General features: G+C 47.4%; 1 protein-coding gene across 1 annotated transcript; it reads left to right on the forward strand.

Annotated features, from left to right (window-relative positions):
* The first annotated feature begins 17,700 nt into the window (after positions 1-17,700).
* On the forward strand, positions 17,701-19,850 carry C20H8orf33 (chromosome 20 C8orf33 homolog). The gene is made up of 5 exons (XM_028871023.2): positions 17,701-17,960; positions 18,045-18,329; positions 18,467-18,551; positions 18,699-18,845; positions 19,303-19,850. The coding sequence occupies exons 1-5, from the start codon at positions 17,955-17,957 to the stop codon at positions 19,440-19,442; spliced, it is 663 nt and encodes a 220-aa protein (XP_028726856.1). The 5' UTR covers positions 17,701-17,954; the 3' UTR covers positions 19,443-19,850.
* Positions 19,851-20,186: the final 336 nt, after the last annotated feature.

Genomic DNA, 20,186 nt, shown 5'->3' on the forward strand with positions numbered 1-20,186 from the left:
CTGGTGGCACATGCCTTTAAAATCAGCACTCAGGCCGGGCGGTGGTGGCGCATGCCTTTAATCCCAGCACTCGGGAGGCAGAGGCAGGCGGATCTCTGTGAGTTCGAGGCCAGCCTGAGCTACCGAGTGAGTTCTAGGAAAGGCGCAAAGCTACATAGAGAAACCCTGTCTCAAAAAAAAAAAAAAAAAAGAAAAAAAAATCAGCACTCAGGAGGCAGAGGCAGGCGGGTTTCTACATAGACTTCTAAGCCAGCCAGGGAAACAAACAAAAACAACCAAGAGTACAGTAGATTTTATTCATTTATTTAGACAGGGTCTCACTATGTAGTTTTGACTGGCCTCAAACTCACTAAGACCGGGCTGACCTTGAACTCAGAGATCCACCTGCCTCTGCCTCCTTCTCCATGCTGGGATTTTAAAGGTAAATGCCACCATGTCCAACTAGCTAACTTTCTTTTTTTTAAGTAAAGTTTGAGCTCAAAGACAAAGATCTAAAATCAAATAGTTGCCTGACCTATCCAAACTGTATTTGTGAGAATTTTTTTTAATGTGTGTGTGTGTGTGTGTGTGTGTGTGTGTGTGTGTGTGAGAGAGAGAGAGCATTTTGTCTGCATATCTGTGTATCACATGTGTGGCATGCCTGAGAGGTCAGAAGAGGATGTTGGATCCCTTCAAACTAGAGCTACAGATTGATTTTAGCTGTCATGTGGGTACTGGGAATTGAACCCAGATATATGAGTAGTCAGTGCTCTTAACCACTGAGACATTTCCCAGCCTGAAAACTGTATTTGTTTTCAGATCTTCTAGGCAAAAAAAACAAAACAAAACCAAAACCAAAACCAAACAAACAAACAAACGAAAAAACCAAAAAACCTCCTTTGGGAGGAAACACCTTCATGGTTAATGTGTGCAAATGTCTCAGAGTCCTGGTCACAATCCTACCCTTGGAATGTGGTTTAGCAGAAAACTCAGTGCCTTGGTAATCTGCTGTATAGATCCAAGAAATATCTCACATTCAAGTGGTCTCCCACCTCCTTCAGTAACTTTTTCCTTCTCTCTCTCTCTCTCTTTCTCTCTCCCTCTCTCTCTCTCTTTCTCGAGACAGGGTTTCTCTGTGTAACAGCCCAGGCTGTCCTTGAACTCACAGATCTGCCTGCCTCTGCCTCCTGAGTGCTGGGATTAACTGCATGTGCCACCATCGCCCGGCTGACTTGTTTCATTTTTAGTTAATGGTTTACTTAGGTGAAAGTCACATATTAATCATTCTCCAGAAGACTGCAGTGGCACTGAGCACATTCAGTGCTGTGCAACCAACAACTGGCTAGTTTTCTCTTCTCTTCCTCTCTTCCTCCTCCTCTCCCTCTCTACTATTTCGCAGCCCTAGCTGGCCTGGAACTCACTATGTAGACCTCATTGGCCTCAAACTCACAGAGACCTGCCTGCCCCTCCACCTATGCCCCAGTGCTGGGATTAAAGGGGCATCACTACACTCAGGCAGCTTTATTTCTAAGACATTTCCATCCCTCCAAAGTAAAACCTTCACTGGTATATAGGCATACATGTTTCTCTAGTCCCAGCCACTTGGGGAGTTGAAGGAGGATCACTTGAGCGTAGGTGTTAGTTGAGGTTAGCATTGGCAGGCATGTAGCTCAACCCTGAACTAATCCCTATTCCTTCCCCCACAAAACTGTATCTAGTAAGGAGTTTATTCCCATTTCTTTCTGCCTCCAGTGCTCGACAACCACCAACCTATGTCTCTGTTCCTGACAACTATCAACTCATTTCTCTATGGAGAAATTCTGTACTTTTCATAAAAATGTCATCATACAATATATGTTTTGAGTTCTTCCATGTGGCATACTGATTTAGAGACTCATATATTTTATTGTGTGTATCAGAACTACATTCTTTTTTATGGCTGAATTATATCCCATTGTGTGTATAGCCATCTGTTTATCTTTCTATCTACTGATATAAGTTGGTCTGCTTGCAGTTTTTGGTTATAGAGACTATGCTATGAACATGTACATTCACAGACTCTCTGACTTATGATGAGGTTACATTATTGACATTTCTCATAATTGCATTTTGTCTTCCAGGTGAACTTGGCACACATCCCAAGCCCTACAGGACAAAGCTGTTAAGATCATCAGGAGCACATGATAAATACTTAGATTGTTTCTTAACTAAGTTAGACATGTTAACAGTTCTTTACAAAGGTGAGGTACATTTTGATGGGTCCACCACGATGAAGAGGTCTGCATCAATTACAAGCTTTCCGAGTATTGTTTTCTAAGTGTTATCTGCAGGGCAGCTGGTTTTTCTGTATAACCTGAGGTAACCACGGCTTTCCCACTTTGCATTTACCGATTTCCCACTTTGCTCACACTGGTGGGTTTCCCGTTAAAACTGTCCTTCCATTCCTGCCTTCAATCCTGTATGGTCTTGGCCTACACTTTAATGCACTCCCCATTCAGCTTGCCATTATTTTGTTGAGTGTGTATTCTAACCATAAAGGGTACTAGTTTCTAAGTTTTTCTTATTTCCTTTAAAAAATGGTGCAGGGGATTGAGATTTACCACTGAGCTATAGCATTTAAAAAATGTTTGGCTAGCTGGGCGTGGTGGCGCACGCCTTTAATCCCAGCACTCGGGAGGCAGAGGCAGGAGGATCTCTGTGAGTTCGAGGACAGCCTGGTCTACAGATGAGTTCCAGGACATCCAGAACTACACAGGGAGACTCTGTTTCAAAAAACAAACAAGTTTGGTAAAAATGTTTCCACTTTCATTTCTGACTTCAGTTGTGTCTTATTTCTTTGTTACTCTAAAAGCTAACAGTTTTCTAATAATTCACTTTTTGTTGATTTTCATTCTTTATTTGTCCTGTCTCCCCTGGCAATGTTTTGTTGTTTCTCAAGATTTAAAAGTTACCTTACTGATTCACTAGCTTTCCTTTTTAGAACATCATTTGTTATTATTGTGTGTGTGCACATGCATGGTATGTGGGCACGCACAGTTCTGGGTGGAGGCCAGGGGACAAGTTAGCGGGGTGGCTCTCCCTCCCCATCACATGGTTTGGGAGATGGGAGTCAGGTGGTAAGCCATCAATCACAGCAGCACCTTCACCTGCTGAGACATCTTGCCAAGCCTCTTTCTTCCTTTTTTTTTCCCCTTTTGGTTTTTCAAGACAGGGTTTCTCTGTGTAGCTTTGGTGCCTGTCCTGGAACTCGCTTCATGGACCAGGCTGGCCTCGAACTCAGAGATCTGCCTGGCTCTGCCTCCCGGGTGCTGGGTTTAAAGGTGTGCGCCGCCGCCGCCGCCGCGCCCTGGCACTTTTTATTTGTTGTTTAAAAATTTATTTTTATTTTCATTTATTATGTATGCTGCATGTGCACAGGGCCCCGTGGAGACTAGAAGCCAGATGCCTGATTGCCGGGGCTGCAGTGGCAGGCAGCTATGCACTGCCTCACGTGGGTGCGGGGAACTGAACTCGGGTTGTTCATGGTATTTTCAATCACTTATTTTTAGGGATTGTTTATTTTCCTGATTTCTTCATTGATCCACTGGTAGCTTTATCTCCACAACTCTACATTTTCCAGTTTTCCTGCTGTTAGAGAAGACATTTCCTATCATTTATTTCAATAATGTAAAGTTTACTGAGACTTACTTTGTTATCTGACACCTAGCTCCTGCTCTAGGACACCTGGATGATGTTTGAAGTGGAGAGGTTTTGTGTTCGGGAGCTGGCTTGGGCTGCTATAATGGAGTGCTGTAGGGTTAGAAGTTGATCTCGGTAATGAGAGCCCCTGTTTAGTAAGGCCTCGAAACTCAGCTTCCAGCGTCTCCCAGAAACAAAACAACCTCCAACCCACAACAGTCCCTCACAGTGAGTCATTTATAAATAAGAAATGTATTGTTCACCTTTCTGGAGGCTGGCTGAGGTGCCTGTAGATTCAATCTGAGGATTCCTAGAGACAGGATCTCCTCCTTTTCAGCTGAGGAGTTGGCGAGGTAAGAAGTGGCTGTGGCTTGCTCCTTTGTCTCTCTGATCTTTCAGCATTTACAGTGATATCTGACTCCAGGTTTTTATTCTTAAGACCGTACTACACCTAGCCCTTTTTTCTTACTTTAAAATGAAAACTCTGTGTATGTGGTGTGCATGCATGCATGTTCACACATGTGTGGCCGCAGTGTGTGCACATGAGTATGGAGGAGCAAAGCGGATGTGAGGTGCCTTCGTCTGTTGTTCTCCACTTCACTTGTTGAGGCGTCAAGGTCTCTTGCTGAACCCCAAGCTCACCGACTAGTCTAGCTAGTTCTCCTCTCTGCCTCCCTCGTGCTGGGGTTACTGATGGTGACCACGCCTGCCATGCTTTTCATGGGATCGGGGATCCAAACCGGAGTTCTCACTCTCACACGGCAAACGCACCATCTACTGGGCTCTCTCCGCAGCCTCATTTGAGATACAAACTCACTGTGTCGCCCATACTGGATTTGGAATTGCAATTCTCCTGCCTTAGCTTCTGGAGTGGCTGGGATTATAAGGCTCAGCGCTGATGGAATGTTTCTGTCACGCTGTTATCTGTTTTGGGTATATTTTTCATGCTTTTCTTCTTGAATTTTTCTATTGCCACATTCTTTCATATTCAACTATTATTTTTTAGTAAAGTGTCATTTTGTTTTTTTTTTTTCCTTTTTTGTGTGTGAATTTGCTGGATGTTTACTTAATATTTACCATGGAGTTATAAAGAACATCCTAGAGCAACCAATGCCAAAACTCTTCCCAACACAATTGTTATCCTTATAATTTGTTATCACAGAGTCTATCTTTCTGTACTCTTGGCTCAAAAGGCTTATGAAGCTAGCAGTTTAGATTAGGTGGGAGAGTACATATTTAGTATTTAGTATGTAGGAGGCACCGGGTTCCATCCTCAGCACTAACGTATGTATGTATGAACACATTTATTTATTCTTTGTGGGAAATAAAAGTGGATGCACAGAACCCAGTCCTTGGGAAGTGGAGGCAAGAAGATCATGAGCCTGAAGCCATTCTATGCTCCAATAGTGAGACCACGTTTCCAAACAACAAACGTGAACTCACAAGCCAAAAATACAGTACTTAGCAATGAAATTTTTGACCAGAATCCTGTCATCTCAGCTCCCTTCGGCATCTCTCTGAGGAAGGTGTACTCATGACGATCCCTCTACAAACTATTGTTTATCTGGGGCGTCTGAACGACTCCTTCAGTCTGTGCCTTGGTTGTTCACAGATTTCTAGGGTGACAAGGCCACTGGCACTTTAAATATGTCTTACTCTGGTGGCCTTTTGATCTTGATAACTTTATTGAACATCAGCTATTAATCACTTCCCCCTTTATGAAATACTGGTGTTCCTTTGCAGCCTAGTTGGACGTAAACTTGTCAGCATCCTCTAGCCTCTCACCCGCTAGGATTACAGATGTAAGCCACCTTGCCCCACGATAATGTGGTAATGGTTAAATACCTCTCTCTTACCATGTTCAATTTAATTATAGTGGAACTTGGTGTGGAGTTCTTTAAATCCATCCTACTGAGCTTGTTGGGCTGGGCCTGTAAACCGAGGTTATTTCATCAAATTTGGGATATTTTCAGCTCTTATCATACATATTTTTATCCCTTTCTCTTCTCTTTCTTGGGTCCACAGAATACATGATGGTGCCCTACAGGTCCATGAAGTTCTGGTCTCTTTTTGAACTTTTTTCTTGTTCCTCAAAGTGGACAATCCACCATCTTAACTTGGAATTTCCTTCTCTTCCCTGCTCAAATCCACTGTTGAAATGCTCTAGTGAATTTTCATTTCATTTTATTGTACTTTTTGGTATTAGATTTTACATTAGGTTCATTTTTTAAAAAAATGTGTCTCTTTATTGATAGTATCTTTTCATTAACAAAATTTTTTCTTGGTTCCTCTAATCTCTACTCATGGTTTCATTTAGTTCTTTGAGTGCATTTAAGGCAGTTGCTTAAAGTCTCTATTAAGTCCAATATCTGGGTTTTCTCAATATTTTGTGGGGCTCTTTTTTTTTCTCTTTGAATTGCTAAAAACTAGATTTTGTATAGTATGATGTAATTCTGCCAATAAGTCTCCTTTTTTTTTGTTTTGTTTTTTTCGAGACAGGGTTTCTCTGTGTAGCTTTGTGCCTTTCCTGGAACTCTCTTTGTAGACCAGGCTGTCCTTGAACTCACAGAGATCCGCCTGCCTCTGCCTCCCGAGTGCTGGGATTAAAGACGTGTGCTGCAGCCCAGCCCTTTGATATCAATAACAATGCTCTCTTGGTTCCTGTGCAAGATTAGATCTGCTGGAGCTGAAGCTTAGAGTCGTCAGGGCTCCTGCCCTATGCTGGGCCCATGTTCAGCTTTCTAGATTCCCCAACTGTACCTCTGAATTCTCTCATTTCTCCTAAGAGAGTATCTTCCCAGGATGTTGGGAGCTGACTATCCGTTAACTATAAACAATAAACCAGGTGGTTTCCTTTAGAATGGTGCATGCCTTTGACCCCATCCCTGGGGAGGCAGAGGCAGGTGGATCTCTGAGTTGAAGGCCGGCCTGGTCTACAGAGCCAGTTCCAGCACAGCCAGGGCTATGTAGAGAAACCCTGACTTGAAAAACAAACAAAAATTACAATGTTTCTGAACTGGCTGTTTTCATGTCCTAAATTGAGTTAGGCAGAACAGAGCTAAGAGTCTTGTTCTAGACTCTTAGAAGAAAAAGAAAAGCCCAGACAGGGCAGAGCCAGGGACTTCTGAGCAAGATCTGCTCAGTTCTCTCGGGAACTAGGGGCCTAGGTCTGACATTGGTAATGCAGGTTTCCTGCTCTTGGGATAACAGGCAGGGAGGGGTGGGGGCACAGGCAGGGAGGGGTGGGGACACAGGCAGGGAGGGGTGGGGCACAGGCAGGGAGGGGTGGGGACACAGGCAGGCAGGACAAAGTCCTTCTACCCTACAGCTGCCTTGCTCTCCACGTAGTACGTCACTGGTTGCTGCAAACCCGTGACAATTTTCTACTTTTCTGATGAAGCTGGCTCTGACAGTTTCTAATCTATTTAAACATTTATGTCGCGGACCAGGTCCTTGGAGATGCCTGCCTTGACAATTTGGTGGCTTAAAATTTTTTTTTTCTCAGATTTGTTTATGTTTATGGGTGTTTTGCCTGCACATATGTATGTACACCACGTACAGGTAGTGCCTGTGGAAGTCAGGAGAGGGCTTTGGATGCCTGGAACTGGAGTTAGGGAGGGTTGTGAGCCACTGTGTGGGTGCTGGGAACTGAAGCTAGGTCCTCTGCAAGGACAGCAAGAGTTCTTAAGTGCTGAGCCCGTCTCCCCAGGCCCCAACAGTGGCTTTTAGAATACGGGTCAAAGCAAAAACAGAAACAAAACCAAAACAGATTAGGGGTCCCTATCAGTAAAATATGGGTCCAGCCCTACTCTGCAAGGGTGCTGTATTTATTTTCTTCCTCCTCCTCCTCTTCTTTTTAAGACAGGGTTTCCCTGTGTAGCCCTGGCTGTCCTACAACTTGCTGTGTAGACCAGGCTGGCCTCAAACTCAGATCTGCCTGCCTCTGCCTCCCAGTGCTGGGATTAAAGACATGCCCCACCACCGACTGGCTGGGTGTTGTACTTCTTATCTTTCTCTGCTTAACATCCCTAGCAGGGGCCTCTTGGCAAGCTACTTAACATCTTGCCTCTGCTCAGTGTGATCAGCAGGTCTGTCCTCAGGGCCACTTGTGGGACCTTCTCACCCCCCCCCCCACTCCCTCCCATTCACAACATACTCTGTTTAGCCTGTGTTGTATCTCTACATGGTCTGAACCGTCTCTACCCTTAGCCTAACCATCCCTTTTTGCATTGGTTCTGGCTGGGGTGTTTGTAACAGGGCTCCACACTTTAGCATGACTGACTCCATGATGAAAGTACCATTCAGGCTGTGAAACCCAGCACACAGACAGCACCACTTGCCATAACTAAAACAAAGACCTAATCCATCAAAGTCCATACTTCTGGGAAAGTCTCTAAATGTCCTAACCTTGCTTTTTAACTTCTGGAGTTCTGCTTCTGGCTAACTGTTCTTGTTAACATACTTCAGGACATGACATGGTTTTTGTATTTAAAAGCTCACCCTGAGCACCCAGTGTAGTCACCAGCCAGCTAATAAAGACTTTCTGTTGGCTTAAATCCATGTCTGAGCAGTCTTCTCTGGTGAATACAGTGTTCCCTTAAAAAAAACATTTGCTATCTGACTAGAGCAAGGGAAGCGAATGCCGAGGAGCCATCCTGCTTACAGCTTACCCAGGTGAGCTGGGAAGGGCTCTGGGAGGGGACAACGGGGTGATGTGGACGTAACCAGAAGGGAAGAGGGTCACAAGGTACAAAGCTGTTGCCAGCCTGGCCATGGGGGGCAGGCCTGGAGGGCAAAGCAAAGGGTGCTGACAGCCAAATGTCCCACTCAGGGGACAAGGGGTGAGAAGAAGTCAGTGCTCTGACATCCGGCCTTGGCTTGCATGAAACATAACACAGCTGACTCCTTCTCAAAGGCAAGCTTAGTGTGCTGTGGCCACCATCACTCCAGAATGAGGACACCAGTGGGGAACCAGTTCCTAGTACCTGGCCTCCTGATGGTGAGGGAGGACGGCTTCCAGCTTCTTGACAGCAGAGCGGGTCACAGACTGAAGATCCACGGTGCAAGTATCACTCCTACAGGCCTGCGCTGCAGGAGTCCAAGGAGATGATCCTGGAGCTGAGGGCTTCAGCTCTCTGCCTCTTTGGGGTGCACTCTGAGGCTGGGACCTGAAGAGCAGAGAGGACACAGTAAGTGTACACAGGAGCCAGTACCAGCGATCCATCATCTTACAAGAGAGCGGCTCTTCTTCTACCTTAGACTACAGGTACGAAGAATAGGTGTGCTGATCCCCAAGGCAAAGTGAGCCCCTGGTGCCTGGCAAGCGTCTCACTGATGGGCCCAGTCCTGACAGTCTTCTCACTCCTGGCTCCCGACACACAGTCCTGTGGAGTTGAATGTGCAAGACCACCTACTGCAAGGAAGCAGTGGCCCTAAATGTCTGAACAGTCAAGGGCAGCAGACACTGTGGACCCAACAGCCGCCATGCTCGGCGCTTGCCCATCCTAGTGGTCAAGTTTGAGATGCGTGTGGCAGCAGTCATGGGTACCCATGTTTCTTACCCCTGCCAATGCCCTCCCACTAAAGCACCATCCATTGGTCCAGCCTCAGTTTTCCTTTTCTCTTGGTGTCTCAGGGTTCACTTCAGTCCCTGTTTTAAATTCCTTAGTGATTTTATCTGACCCCAAGGAAGCAAAACCCTGTGAAGCCTCTTCAACTCCGGGCTCATCTCCAGCATTTACTACTCTTTCTGGGCGGAAGACAGGACACTCCCACCTAGAGGCCTGTGAGCTCTTCACGGAGGTGAGTCACTGATTGCCCCCGGCTCCTCTCTACTTAGAACTCGCCCCAGGGAGCTGGAGGGAAAGGGACTGACATTCTTCAGTCCTTCCCCCACTGCGTTCCAAATGTTCCATCTCCGGAGTAGAAAAAGGGCAAGAAATATGGCTCTCAACCTTCCTAATGCTGAGACTCTTCAATACAGTTCCTCAGGACTGGAGAGATGGCTCAGAGGTTAAGAGCACTGACTGCTCTTCCAAAGGTCCTGAGTTCAATTCCCAGCAACCACATGGTGGCTCACAACCATCGGTAATGAGATCTGGTGTCCTCTTCTGGCCTGCAGGGATATGTGCAGATAGAACACTGTATATATAATAAATAAATTTTAAAAAAATCTTTAAAAAAAAATACAGTTCCTCATAGTGTAGTGACCCTTAACCATAAAATGACTGCATTGCTATTTCATAACTGTAATTTTGCATAATATAAATACCTGATGTGCAACCCCAAGGGGTCGAGACCCACAGGTTGGCGAGCTAATGCTATGAACTGGATTTTTTTCCTCTTGGGTAACCACCCTCCCCTCCCCCCCTTTTTAAAAAAGAGTGTTTCCTGAAATGGGCATGGTGGTGCATGCCCTTAATCCCAGCACTTAGGAATCAGAGGTAGGTGGGTCCTTGAGTTTGAGGTCAGCCTGATACACAGCAAGTTCCAAGACAGCAAGGGCTACACAGAGAAACCCTGTCTCGGGAAGGGGAGGGGGGAAGAAAAAAAAGAATAAAAAAATAAAAAGAGTGTTTCCTGCACACCAACTATATTGCTTTTTTCTTGGGGTGACAGAGCAGGGAACATTGTCCTTTGACTGGGATAAAAGATCACAGTAAGGCCGGGCGGTGGTGGTGGCGGCGGCGCACGCCTTTAATCCCAGCACTCGGGAGGCAGAGGCTGGTGGATCTCTGTGAGTTCGAGGCCAGCCTGGGCTACCAAGTGAGTTCCAGGAAAGGCGCAAAGCTACACAGAGAAACCCTGTCTCGAAAAATCAAAAAAAAAAAAAAAAAAAAAAAAAAAAGATCACAGTAAATGCATCCGTGAGACGGGGCAGCAGAGGAGTTGAAGAAGGGGCATTTTAACTCGGCAGTAAAGCAGGTGACCGAAAGATGAAGAAGGGAAAGCGTGGTAGAAGCGAAGGATGTGGGGAGTGTAGAGGCACGCAGGGCAGGTTCTAGAAGCAGTGAGACGGCCAGGGTGGACAGAGAAAGCAGAGCACAGCCTGGAGGCACGATACTGTCCCCCAGGCCTGCATCCTGAGGTGCAGGCTCTGCCGCACAGGGTCTATGAGAGCTGAAGGTGCTTAGAGGGCAACCTAGGTACACCCCCACCCTGCACACACCCTGCACAGGACAACACGCTGTCCAAATGCAGTGTCTTTGGCCAATGGGCTGTTCTTTCTGTTTCCTCTGTGAGGAGGGATGCTCTGTTCGGCTTCAGGACGAGAGATAGTTGAGGGGGGTACCAGGAGGCGGCAACAGTCTCATCTGGGGAGTGAAGAGACGCGAAGACGGTCTAGAATGGAGCTGAGCAATGGCTTCTCTGAAGAAGGGTTGCGGGAGGATGGTACAGTGATCAACACTGTGATGCTTTGAGGAGGAAGAAGGGCTGGAAAGCTGCTGGACTGAGGTCAGAGGAACCAAGACTAATTCTCGGAGTGACGTCACACAGCAAATTTAAGGACAGAGCTCAGAGGGGTGGGCACTGAGGACAGGCTCAAAGAGGTCTTGGCTGCCTGAAGAAACAGGGCATAGTTAGCGGCTGGAGAGGTGGCTTGGTGGTTAAGAACACCGACTGCTCTTCCAGAAGACCTGGGTTCAATTCCCAGTTCCAACATGGCAGCTCACAACTGCCTGTAATTCCAGCTCCAGGTGATCTGACACCCATGGCAAAACCACACTAAAAAAATACATAAGTAAAACCTCTGCTCCACACTGGCATTTTTTTAAAAAGGCACAGTTCATATGTCTGTACCAGGAGAAGCAGAACAAAACCTCTTGTGATGGTTTGACTGAGAAATACCCCCCCCCCCAGGCTTGGTTTGTGAACACTTGGTCTTTGGTGGCACTGTTTGGAGAGGCTGAGGCAGTGTGGCCTTGCTGCAGGAGGTATATCACTGGGGGTATGAGGGTTCTAGGTCCCCATTCCACGGTCAGTTCACTCCCTTTGCTTTGTGCTTGCATCTGAAGATGTGGGTTCCCAGCTTTGTGTTCCAGCTGCCACACCTGACACTTGCTGCTATGTCTCCCTGCCTCAGTGGGCTTTTTATTTCTCTGGAACCACAAACCAAAATAAATCCTTTCTCATATAAGTTGCTTTGGTCATTAATATTTTTATCACAGCAACAGAAAAGTAATGAATAAATTCCCCTTCCTAGTTTCTGGTGCATCTGTCCAGATCAGTCTAGACTTCCGCAGGCAAATATACACCTTTTGGTCCTTTTTGTTATCAAGTATACCAAAGTGTGCACTTGTTTTAATCATCTCGTCCAGCGGTCATATACTTAATCTGTGATAGTCCATGTCTTAATCCCTGGGACCTGCAGATACACTACACCACAGGGTAGGAGAGACTTTGCAAAAGAATTAGGATTATGGACAGGACGACCCTCGTGGGCCCAATCTAATCACACCAACTCGTAAAAGCCCTGATAAGTCAGTGTCGGTCCCCAGATATGCAGCCACATTAGGAACCTCCAGAAATTACGGACTGCTCTTGCCAGAACGCAGCAAAGAAATACAAACCTGTGTAGCAACCACAAGGCAATCAATCTTGCCAATGGCTTGAATAAACTTGGAGGCAAATTTTCCTGGCTAAAGGCTGGGCTAACTGAAAGACCCACTATCCCACTACCTCTGCAGGACTCCCCCACGGCCCTCCCAGAAGCCCCAGAACAGCTATAAAATTCTTTCTTCTCAGAACTGGCTCCACCGACCCATCACCATGGGGCATCAAGGACAGAACACCCGGAGTGGCGCCAAACCGATGCAACCCTGGGCTGTGTTCTTCTCTAACGTCAACTGAGTTCCCAAGTCCGGAGCACCTTCATCGCACACCTGTCAAGTCCCTCCGCCCCAGCTCCATCACAAGCCCTCCCACGCCGCCTCTGCCCCAGTTCGAACCAGCCCTGCCGCCACGCCAGGGACGACACAGGATGCCGGTTCCCAAGCGGACGCTTCGCCTAATGAACTCACCACCGCAGTCGCGCTGGGCACGGTGCTAACCCAAATCAACCGCGATCGACCCTCCAAATCCCGCCCGACTTCCGGCCCGCGGCCCCGCCCCGTGCCCCTCGGCATGGCCGCTCTAGACCCAAGAAGGTCCGGCTACTCTGGCGACTCGATGGTTCCAAGCTCTATCTACCCTGTGAACTCCGGCATCCCTTACGGATAGAGGCGGTTGTAAGGGACCCGAGCGCACAACCAGGTTTCAGCTTAGCATAGAGGATACCATCAGAAGCACAGCAAGAACTAAACGCACCGGGATAATGGGAGATTTTAATTCAAAGGCTCCAAGAATTAGAACAGATTCTAGCTTGATTGAAAAAGTAACGTGGTTGGGATGTAGCTCAGCGGCAGAGACATTGCCTAGGGTGTGCCAGGCCGCCGCTTCAATGTCTCACACTGGTAAATGAAAAGTAAACACGTAAGAACAATCAACAATTTGACAGGTGAGTGACAAAACAAAACAAAAAATTCCTTAAGCCAGTATTTTTTTTTTTGTAGAACATTTACAAAAATTAATTATATGCTCGGTTTATGGGCATATTAGACAAAAATTGTTACTATACAAAATGTTAACACACACACACACAAAAACCCTGTTGGAATTTCAGATATACTGAGTAGATAACCCTATAAAAATTACCTGGGGGTTTGGGGATTTAGCTCAGTGGTAGAGCGCTTGCCTAGCAAGCACAAGGCCCTGGGTTCGGTCCTCAGCTCCGGAAAAATAAATAAATAAATAAATAAATAAATAAATAAATAAATAAATAAATAAATAAATTACCTGGAAAATTGCAAACTATAAATTGAAGAGAAGTAAACAATGCCTGGAGACATGGCTCAGAAGTTAAGGCACCAGCTGCTCTTCCGGGGTACCGGCAGTTTGATTCCTAGCATCTGCACGGCTGCTCACAACTATCTGTTAAACCCATTCCCAACAGATCTGCAGCCCTCTGGCCTCCCTGGGCACTAGGCACACAAGTCCTGAATAGACATACATGCATACAAAACACCCATGCACATAAAACAAAAAACAAGTAAAAAAGGAAAATATTTAGGCTGGGGAGTGGGTCATGGTGGTTCACACCTTTAATCCCAGCACTCAGGAGGCAGAGGCAGGTGGATCTCTGTGAGTTCGAGGCCAGTCTGGTCTACAGAGTGAGTTCCAGGACAGCCAGGGGCTGTTACACAGAGAAACCCCGTCTCAGAAAACAAACAAAAAAGAAACACTTCATTCTCAAATATGTACTTGAGAAAATTATTTTTGTTTATATAGACAAATGTATTTATCCTAAGCTAGTGTTTTGTTTTTTTTTTTTTCTCGAGACAGGGTTTCTCTGTGTAGCTTTGCAGCCTGTCCTGGTTCTCGATCTGTAGGCCAGGCTGGCCTCGAACTCACAGAGATCTGCCTGCCTCTGCCTCCCAAGTGCTGGGACTAAAGGCATGCGTCACCACTGCCTGGCTGCTAGTATTTTTTTTGACTAGCAACAACAAACAAATACACACACAGACACTCTTGGTATGTGCATTCGGGTGTGTATGTATATTGTGCTTTGGAAGGGGCTCGGTTGGTACAATGCTTGCCCGGCATGCACAAACCTTTCTCTTGGTTAGATCCCCAGCAATTCATAAACTCACCTGTAATCCTAGCATCAAAGAGGTGGAGAATCAAAAAAGGATCAGAAGGTCAAGGTTATCTTCAGTTTCACAGTGAGTTTAAGGCTAGCCTAGGACACGAGACCCTATTTCAAATCAATCAGAGGCTGGGGAACTAACTCTGTAGGTAAAGTACAGATATGAGGACCTGAGGTGGATCCCCAGAACCCATGTAAAGGTGGGGTTTAGTGACATGCTTGTAATCTCAGTGCTAGGAGGGGCAGAGGTTAGTGCATCTGAGGCTTGCTGGCAATCCAACCTAGCCTAATTGACTAGCCTTCATCCCAGTGAGAAACCCTGTCTCAAGGGAGGTGGCGTGAGATAGCTCAATGGTGACAGCACCGCCACCATGTCAGAGGACTCAAGTTCGAGCCCTGGGATCCATATGGTAGAGAGAACTGACTCCCTAAAATCTTCCTGTAACCGCTACCTGTGTGCCATGGTCTATATGAGTGCATGCACACACATTCACACGTACACTCACAAATTAAACAAATATGTAATGAAAAAAAAATTTTTTTTGTTTTTTTTGAGACAGGGTTTCTCTGTGTAGCTTTGCGCCTTTCCTGGAACTCACTTGGTAGCCCAGGCTGGCCATGAACTCACAGAGATCCACCTGGCTCTGCCTCCTGAGTGCTGGGATTAAAGGCGTGCACCACTGCCACCCGGCAAAAAATTTTTAAAGAAGAGTAAAGTAGTGGATTGAAAGAAAATGGCCCCCAAGGGAGTAGCACTATTAGGAAGTGTGGCCTTGTTGGAGGAAGTGTGTTGCTATGGGGGCAGGCTTTGAGGTCTGTTTTGCTCAAGCTTCCCTCAGTGTGACAGTCAGCTGACTTCCTGTTGCCTGCAAGATGTAGGACTCTCAGCTCCAGAGCCACATCTGCCTGCATGCCGCCATGCTCCCTGTCATGATGATAATGGACTGAACCTCTGAACTGTAAGTGAGCCACCCCAATTAAATGTTTTCATTATGGTCATGGTGTCTCTTCACAACAATAAAAAACCATAACTAAGACATAGGCTTTTTGTGTTTTGTGTGTTTTTATTTTTTGAGAAAGGGTTCCTCTGTCCTGGAACTCACTCTGTAGACCAGGCTGGCCTCAAACTCACAGAGATCCGCCTGCCTCTGCTTCCCAAGTGCTGGGATTAAATGCATGTGCCACCACTGCCCGGCCACTAAGGCACAGTTTCATATTAAAACAAAAATAAGGGGGATCCCTTCTGAGGAATGATACCTGAGAATGACCTCTGGTCTACACACACACACACACACACACACACACACACACACACACACACCTACTCATCCCAGAAAGGGAACCCATGACAAACCAAAGTAACAATAGCACCGAAGTCCAAGTTGGTGAGGCAATGATTTTTATTGGGGTTACTAACAGGAGTCTGAGGAAGGGTTAACTAACAGGAGTCTGAGGAAGGGTTACTAACAGGGGTCTGAGGAAGGGTTAACTAACAGGAGTCTGAGTGAAGAGATACTAACAGGGGTCTGAGTGAAGGGTTACTAACAGGGGTCTGAGTGAAGGGTTACTAACAGGAGTCTGAGGAAGGGTTAACTAACAGGAGTCTGAGGAAGGGTTAACTAACAGGAGTCTGAGGAAGGGTTACTAACAGGAGTCTGAGGAAGGGTTAACTAACAGGAGTCTGAGGAAGGGTTACTAACAGGGGTCTGAGTGAAGGGTTACTAACAGGGGTCTGAGGAAGGGTTACTAACAGGGGTCTGAGTGAAGGGTTACTAACAGGGGTATGAGTGAAGGGTTACTAACAGGAGTCTGAGGAAGGGTTAACTAACAGGAGTCTGAGTGAAGAGATACTAACAGGGGTATGAGTGAAGGGTTACTTACAGGGGTCTGAGTGAAGGGTTACTAACAGGGGTCTGAGTGAAGGGTTACTAACGGGTATGAGTGAAGGGTTACTAACAGGGGTCTGAGTGAAGGGTTACTAACAGGGGTATGAGTGAAGGGTTACTTACAGGAGCAGGGATGACCCCAAACCACTGTGCCTTGTTAAATCCTACCCCCAGCTTGGGTGATGACCAGGGAGAGTGTAGCCCTGGGACTCTGCACAGCCTGCAGCAGTGTCAAGGTCTGAGAACCTTCCCCACACCGATGCCGGCCAAACTCCCCTCCCCAGCAGTTCCTATTCCCTTTGCACAGCTGGTGAGGATGGTCCTGTCTTCCCAGACCTTTTGTTTTCCTCCAGAACCTCACAGGCCTCCTCCTCCCATCCTGTCAGGGATTCTGAGGAAAATGCCATACAACAGTAGTCACGGGCTGTTCCTCAAGATTTGCAAAGAAATGTACCAATAATCGAGTGCCTCGTAGAAGCAAAGCTCACAGCACTAAAAGGGAATAAGAGATGGTTTGTTCTGGAGCCATTCTGAGTGGCTGTGACCCAGGAACACAGATTTAGGTTATCCTAAAATCCAGGTTCCAATGTGCAAACAGTTTCACAGAGTCTCAGTTTTACAGAACAAAGGAAGTCGTAAATCAAGACAAGTTTAAAATACCTCGGTGGGTACACCAAAGAGGCAGTTACAATGAGATGGGTGAGCATTTCTATTGGTCTAAGGTGTTAATTGGAGCTTTGGTGTTGGTGGGAATTAGTGGTCTGCTAAGTTAACAGATTCTAAAAGGTTTTTTTTGTTTGTTTGTTTTTTGTTTTTTGTGACATGGTTTCTCTGTGCAGCTTTGCGCCTTTCCTGGAACTCACTTGGTAGTCCAGGCTGGCCTCGAACTCACAGAGTGCTGGGACTAAAGTGCTGGGACTAAAGGCGTGCGCCACCACCGCCCGGCAAGGTTTTTAATCTACTACTCCCAAGAAGAAGTTAGTTCTGACACAGAGACGGGTAAGGGGAGGATGTTCTAGAACTAATCCAAGATAAGGCAATTGGCCACTAGACCTTCAACATTACAGTATCTTCTTATTACTGTAGTTCTATAAGTCGATTGGTCTTGGCACACACAGCTCCCTTTTTTTAAAGATTTATTTTTACTATTTTTGTATACGAGTGTTATGCCTGCATGTATATCAGAACACCACATTCGTGCCTAGGAGGTGGTGAGCATCCATGTGGATGCTGGGAATCGAACCGGGGTCCTATGCAACAAGAAGTGCTTTTAACCAGTGAGCCAACTCTCCAGCTCCTCCCTCTTTAATGTTTATTTTTAGTATACATGCTTTATTGCGTGTGTGTGTGTGTGTGTGTGTGTTTGGATCCCCTGGAACTGGAATTAGGGACAGATGTGATTTGCCACGCCCTGCCCCACCTCTGGGCGTTCTGCCCCGCCCCGGGGGGAGGCGGGTGTTGTTCCATCCCTAGCTCACTGCGTACGGGTCTGCTTTCTCCGAGGTGCATTCTGCTGGGTTCTCCGAAGTCCCTGCGCTCTTTGTCCGGATCCTCCCAGAGCTGCATGCACCCCCCCCACCCCCACCCCGAGTGCTGTGCGCCGCCTGTCACACGGACCGCTGGGGCCGCTGCCTTCTGCGGAACTCTGTGCCGTAGACGTGTTTCCAGAGGACTGAGTTCACCGCTTTAGTTAGGACTTACGTAGCTTCCGGTGGCCGCTCCGGCACATGGCGGTGAGCTGTGGGAGAAGGCGTGTTTGTGGCGAGGCCCTGGGTGTGGGGCCCCTGTGAATTCCGTCCTGTCCCACGTGTTTTTAGGAGTCAGGGCATCCTGCTCGGGAGGCACCAGCAGCCTCCAGCCGGAGAACTCGACGTGCTCCGCGCAGACCCCGGCTCCCCGGCCCGGCTTCCGGTGCCTCAGACCCACCCCTTCTCAGTTCAGTGCAACCTGCTTGTGAGTCCGCCACCAGAGCGCCAGGCAACACAGTGTCGATGAAGCAAAAGAAGAAGAAAATCCCGAATAGGGTCTCTGGGACAAATGGAGACGAAAAGACCTCCGAGAAACCTGTCCTAGACGAAGCTCCCCCCAGTGCTGAGGCCCAGGTGAGAGAGGGATTCCTCTGGGTGCTAGCCTGCCTGCGAGTGTGGTCTAGGTGTGTGTTTAATGCGCTCGAAGGGATGGGACTGGGGTCTGCGGGATCCTGATGCCTTTCACAGCCACATCCTTTTTTCTATCGCAGGCCGAGCAGCTGGCGAGGGAGCTGGCCTGGTGTGTGGAACAGCTGGAGCTGGGTCTCAAGACGCAGAGACCCACCCCCAAGCAGAGTGAGAACCCCTTCTTTATAGTTAGGGAAAAGTAAACGGTGACAGTGCTGTGACCTGATGGTGTCGCCGGGGGATGGAATCTTTGCTTTTGTAGTAGGATGGCAGGGAGTGTGTATGAAGTTACCAGCTCCTTATTTTTATCTGCAGAAGAGCAGGCTGTTGGGGCAATCCGAACCTTGCGCAGTGAAAAAACGCCCTTGCCCCGGAAGAGACAGCTGATGCGCTCCTTGTTTGGGGACTACAGGGCTCAAATGGATGCTGAATGGCGGGAAGCCCTGAGGGCTCTCAAGACTGGTGAGGAACTGGGAAGTATATCTGCTTCAAGGGGGTAGGGAGAAGCTCAGCTCAGCAAGGTTGACACGGGAGGAGATGGGCTCAGGGGAAACGCCTAAGCAGGGACAATGTATATACCTCTCCGGGGCAGCGGTCCTGGGAGGAGGAGGACCCAGGCCCTCACCTGGTTCTGCTTGTGGAGCGGGAAAAGCCAGCTCATCTGTCCAGGCCTTGGTTCATTCTACTGACCACAAAGCCACTTACCAGTTGGAGCGTAGTTCTTGGAACTAAATAACCTGGGTTCAAAATCCTGGATCTGTTATTTAGATCTTAACATTTTCGGCAAGTTACTGCATCTCTGTGAATCTCCTCAGGGACTGACAATATCGACATTATGGGAATGTTGCGCTGGCAATCATAACTGCATGGATAATGTTAGCGGTTACTCAGTTCTGACTCTCCCTCCCCCTTCCTACAGCTCCCCACTCAGCCCAGGTACAGCTTGTAGGCGAGGCGGCCAGAAAGAAGAGTGGAAAGGTCTGCAGGCCTCGTGCAGTGGGAAGAACCAAGGCCGCTGTGGACTCGACTGGTGAAGAGTTTCGGTTCAATTTCTTCTAGATTCTCCCACATTCTGGACTAGTCATCGTCGTCCTCCAGGGAGGTGTGGGGATTTGTCTTGAGTTGCAAGGCTCCTCTAGGAATCCTCTCAGCAGAAGTGGGATTGGTTTGTCCCTAACTGGTGTGTGGACGTGCAGCGTGAAACTGTCACGTGGGAACTTTCTAGGAACGTTTCCTCCTGTCAGAAGAGAGATGCGTTTGGGAACTCTTCTGTGACAAGCCTGATTGTTGAGGGGGTTGTAGAAGGACATGGTGCTCCCGTCTCCGGGAGTAGCTGCTGGTGGAAAGGAACTGAAGAAGCTGTGTAATTATACAGGGGGCTCACTTTTGAAAGGATGCCCTGGCCATCGGCTTAGTGCTTTCTATATTGTTAGCTCACCCTAATAAATATTTTTTTAAAGAAATGGGTCATGCGTGGAAGAGTGTAATGTCTGTTTAGAGGGAGTATGGTGAGACCGGGGGCTGCCACTACTTGGTCCAGCTCTGGTGTCAGGGTTTAGTCCTTTGTCAGTGTTGGCTTTTTTTCTGAGGAGGTTGTCATCATCAGAGAGCCAGTGTGGCCTCCGTCAGGCCAGGGTTTCTTCTTAGGAGCCAAGGAACTACTTGCCCTAACTTGCACTGAGTCTTTTTTTTTTTAAATCTTTATTATTTATGTGTGCCAACGTGTATGTGCGTAGGTATGTATAAGCATGCTAGGCACATGTGTGGAGGTCACAGGATGACTTCCCGGGGATTGATCTCAGG

The sequence above is a fragment of the Peromyscus leucopus genome, chromosome 20 (genome assembly GCF_004664715.2).
Source record: "Peromyscus leucopus breed LL Stock chromosome 20, UCI_PerLeu_2.1, whole genome shotgun sequence".
In the NCBI taxonomy this organism is placed as follows: Eukaryota; Metazoa; Chordata; class Mammalia; order Rodentia; family Cricetidae; genus Peromyscus; species Peromyscus leucopus.

Bases quoted from the DNA above. Each gene is read 5' to 3' on its own strand.
- C20H8orf33 (XM_028871023.2), top strand. The intron at 18,330-18,466 runs GTGAGAGAGGGA...TTTCTATCGCAG, and splicing joins CCCCCAGTGCTGAGGCCCAG to GCCGAGCAGCTGGCGAGGGA. The intron at 18,846-19,302 runs GTGAGGAACTGG...CCCTTCCTACAG, and splicing joins CCTGAGGGCTCTCAAGACTG to CTCCCCACTCAGCCCAGGTA.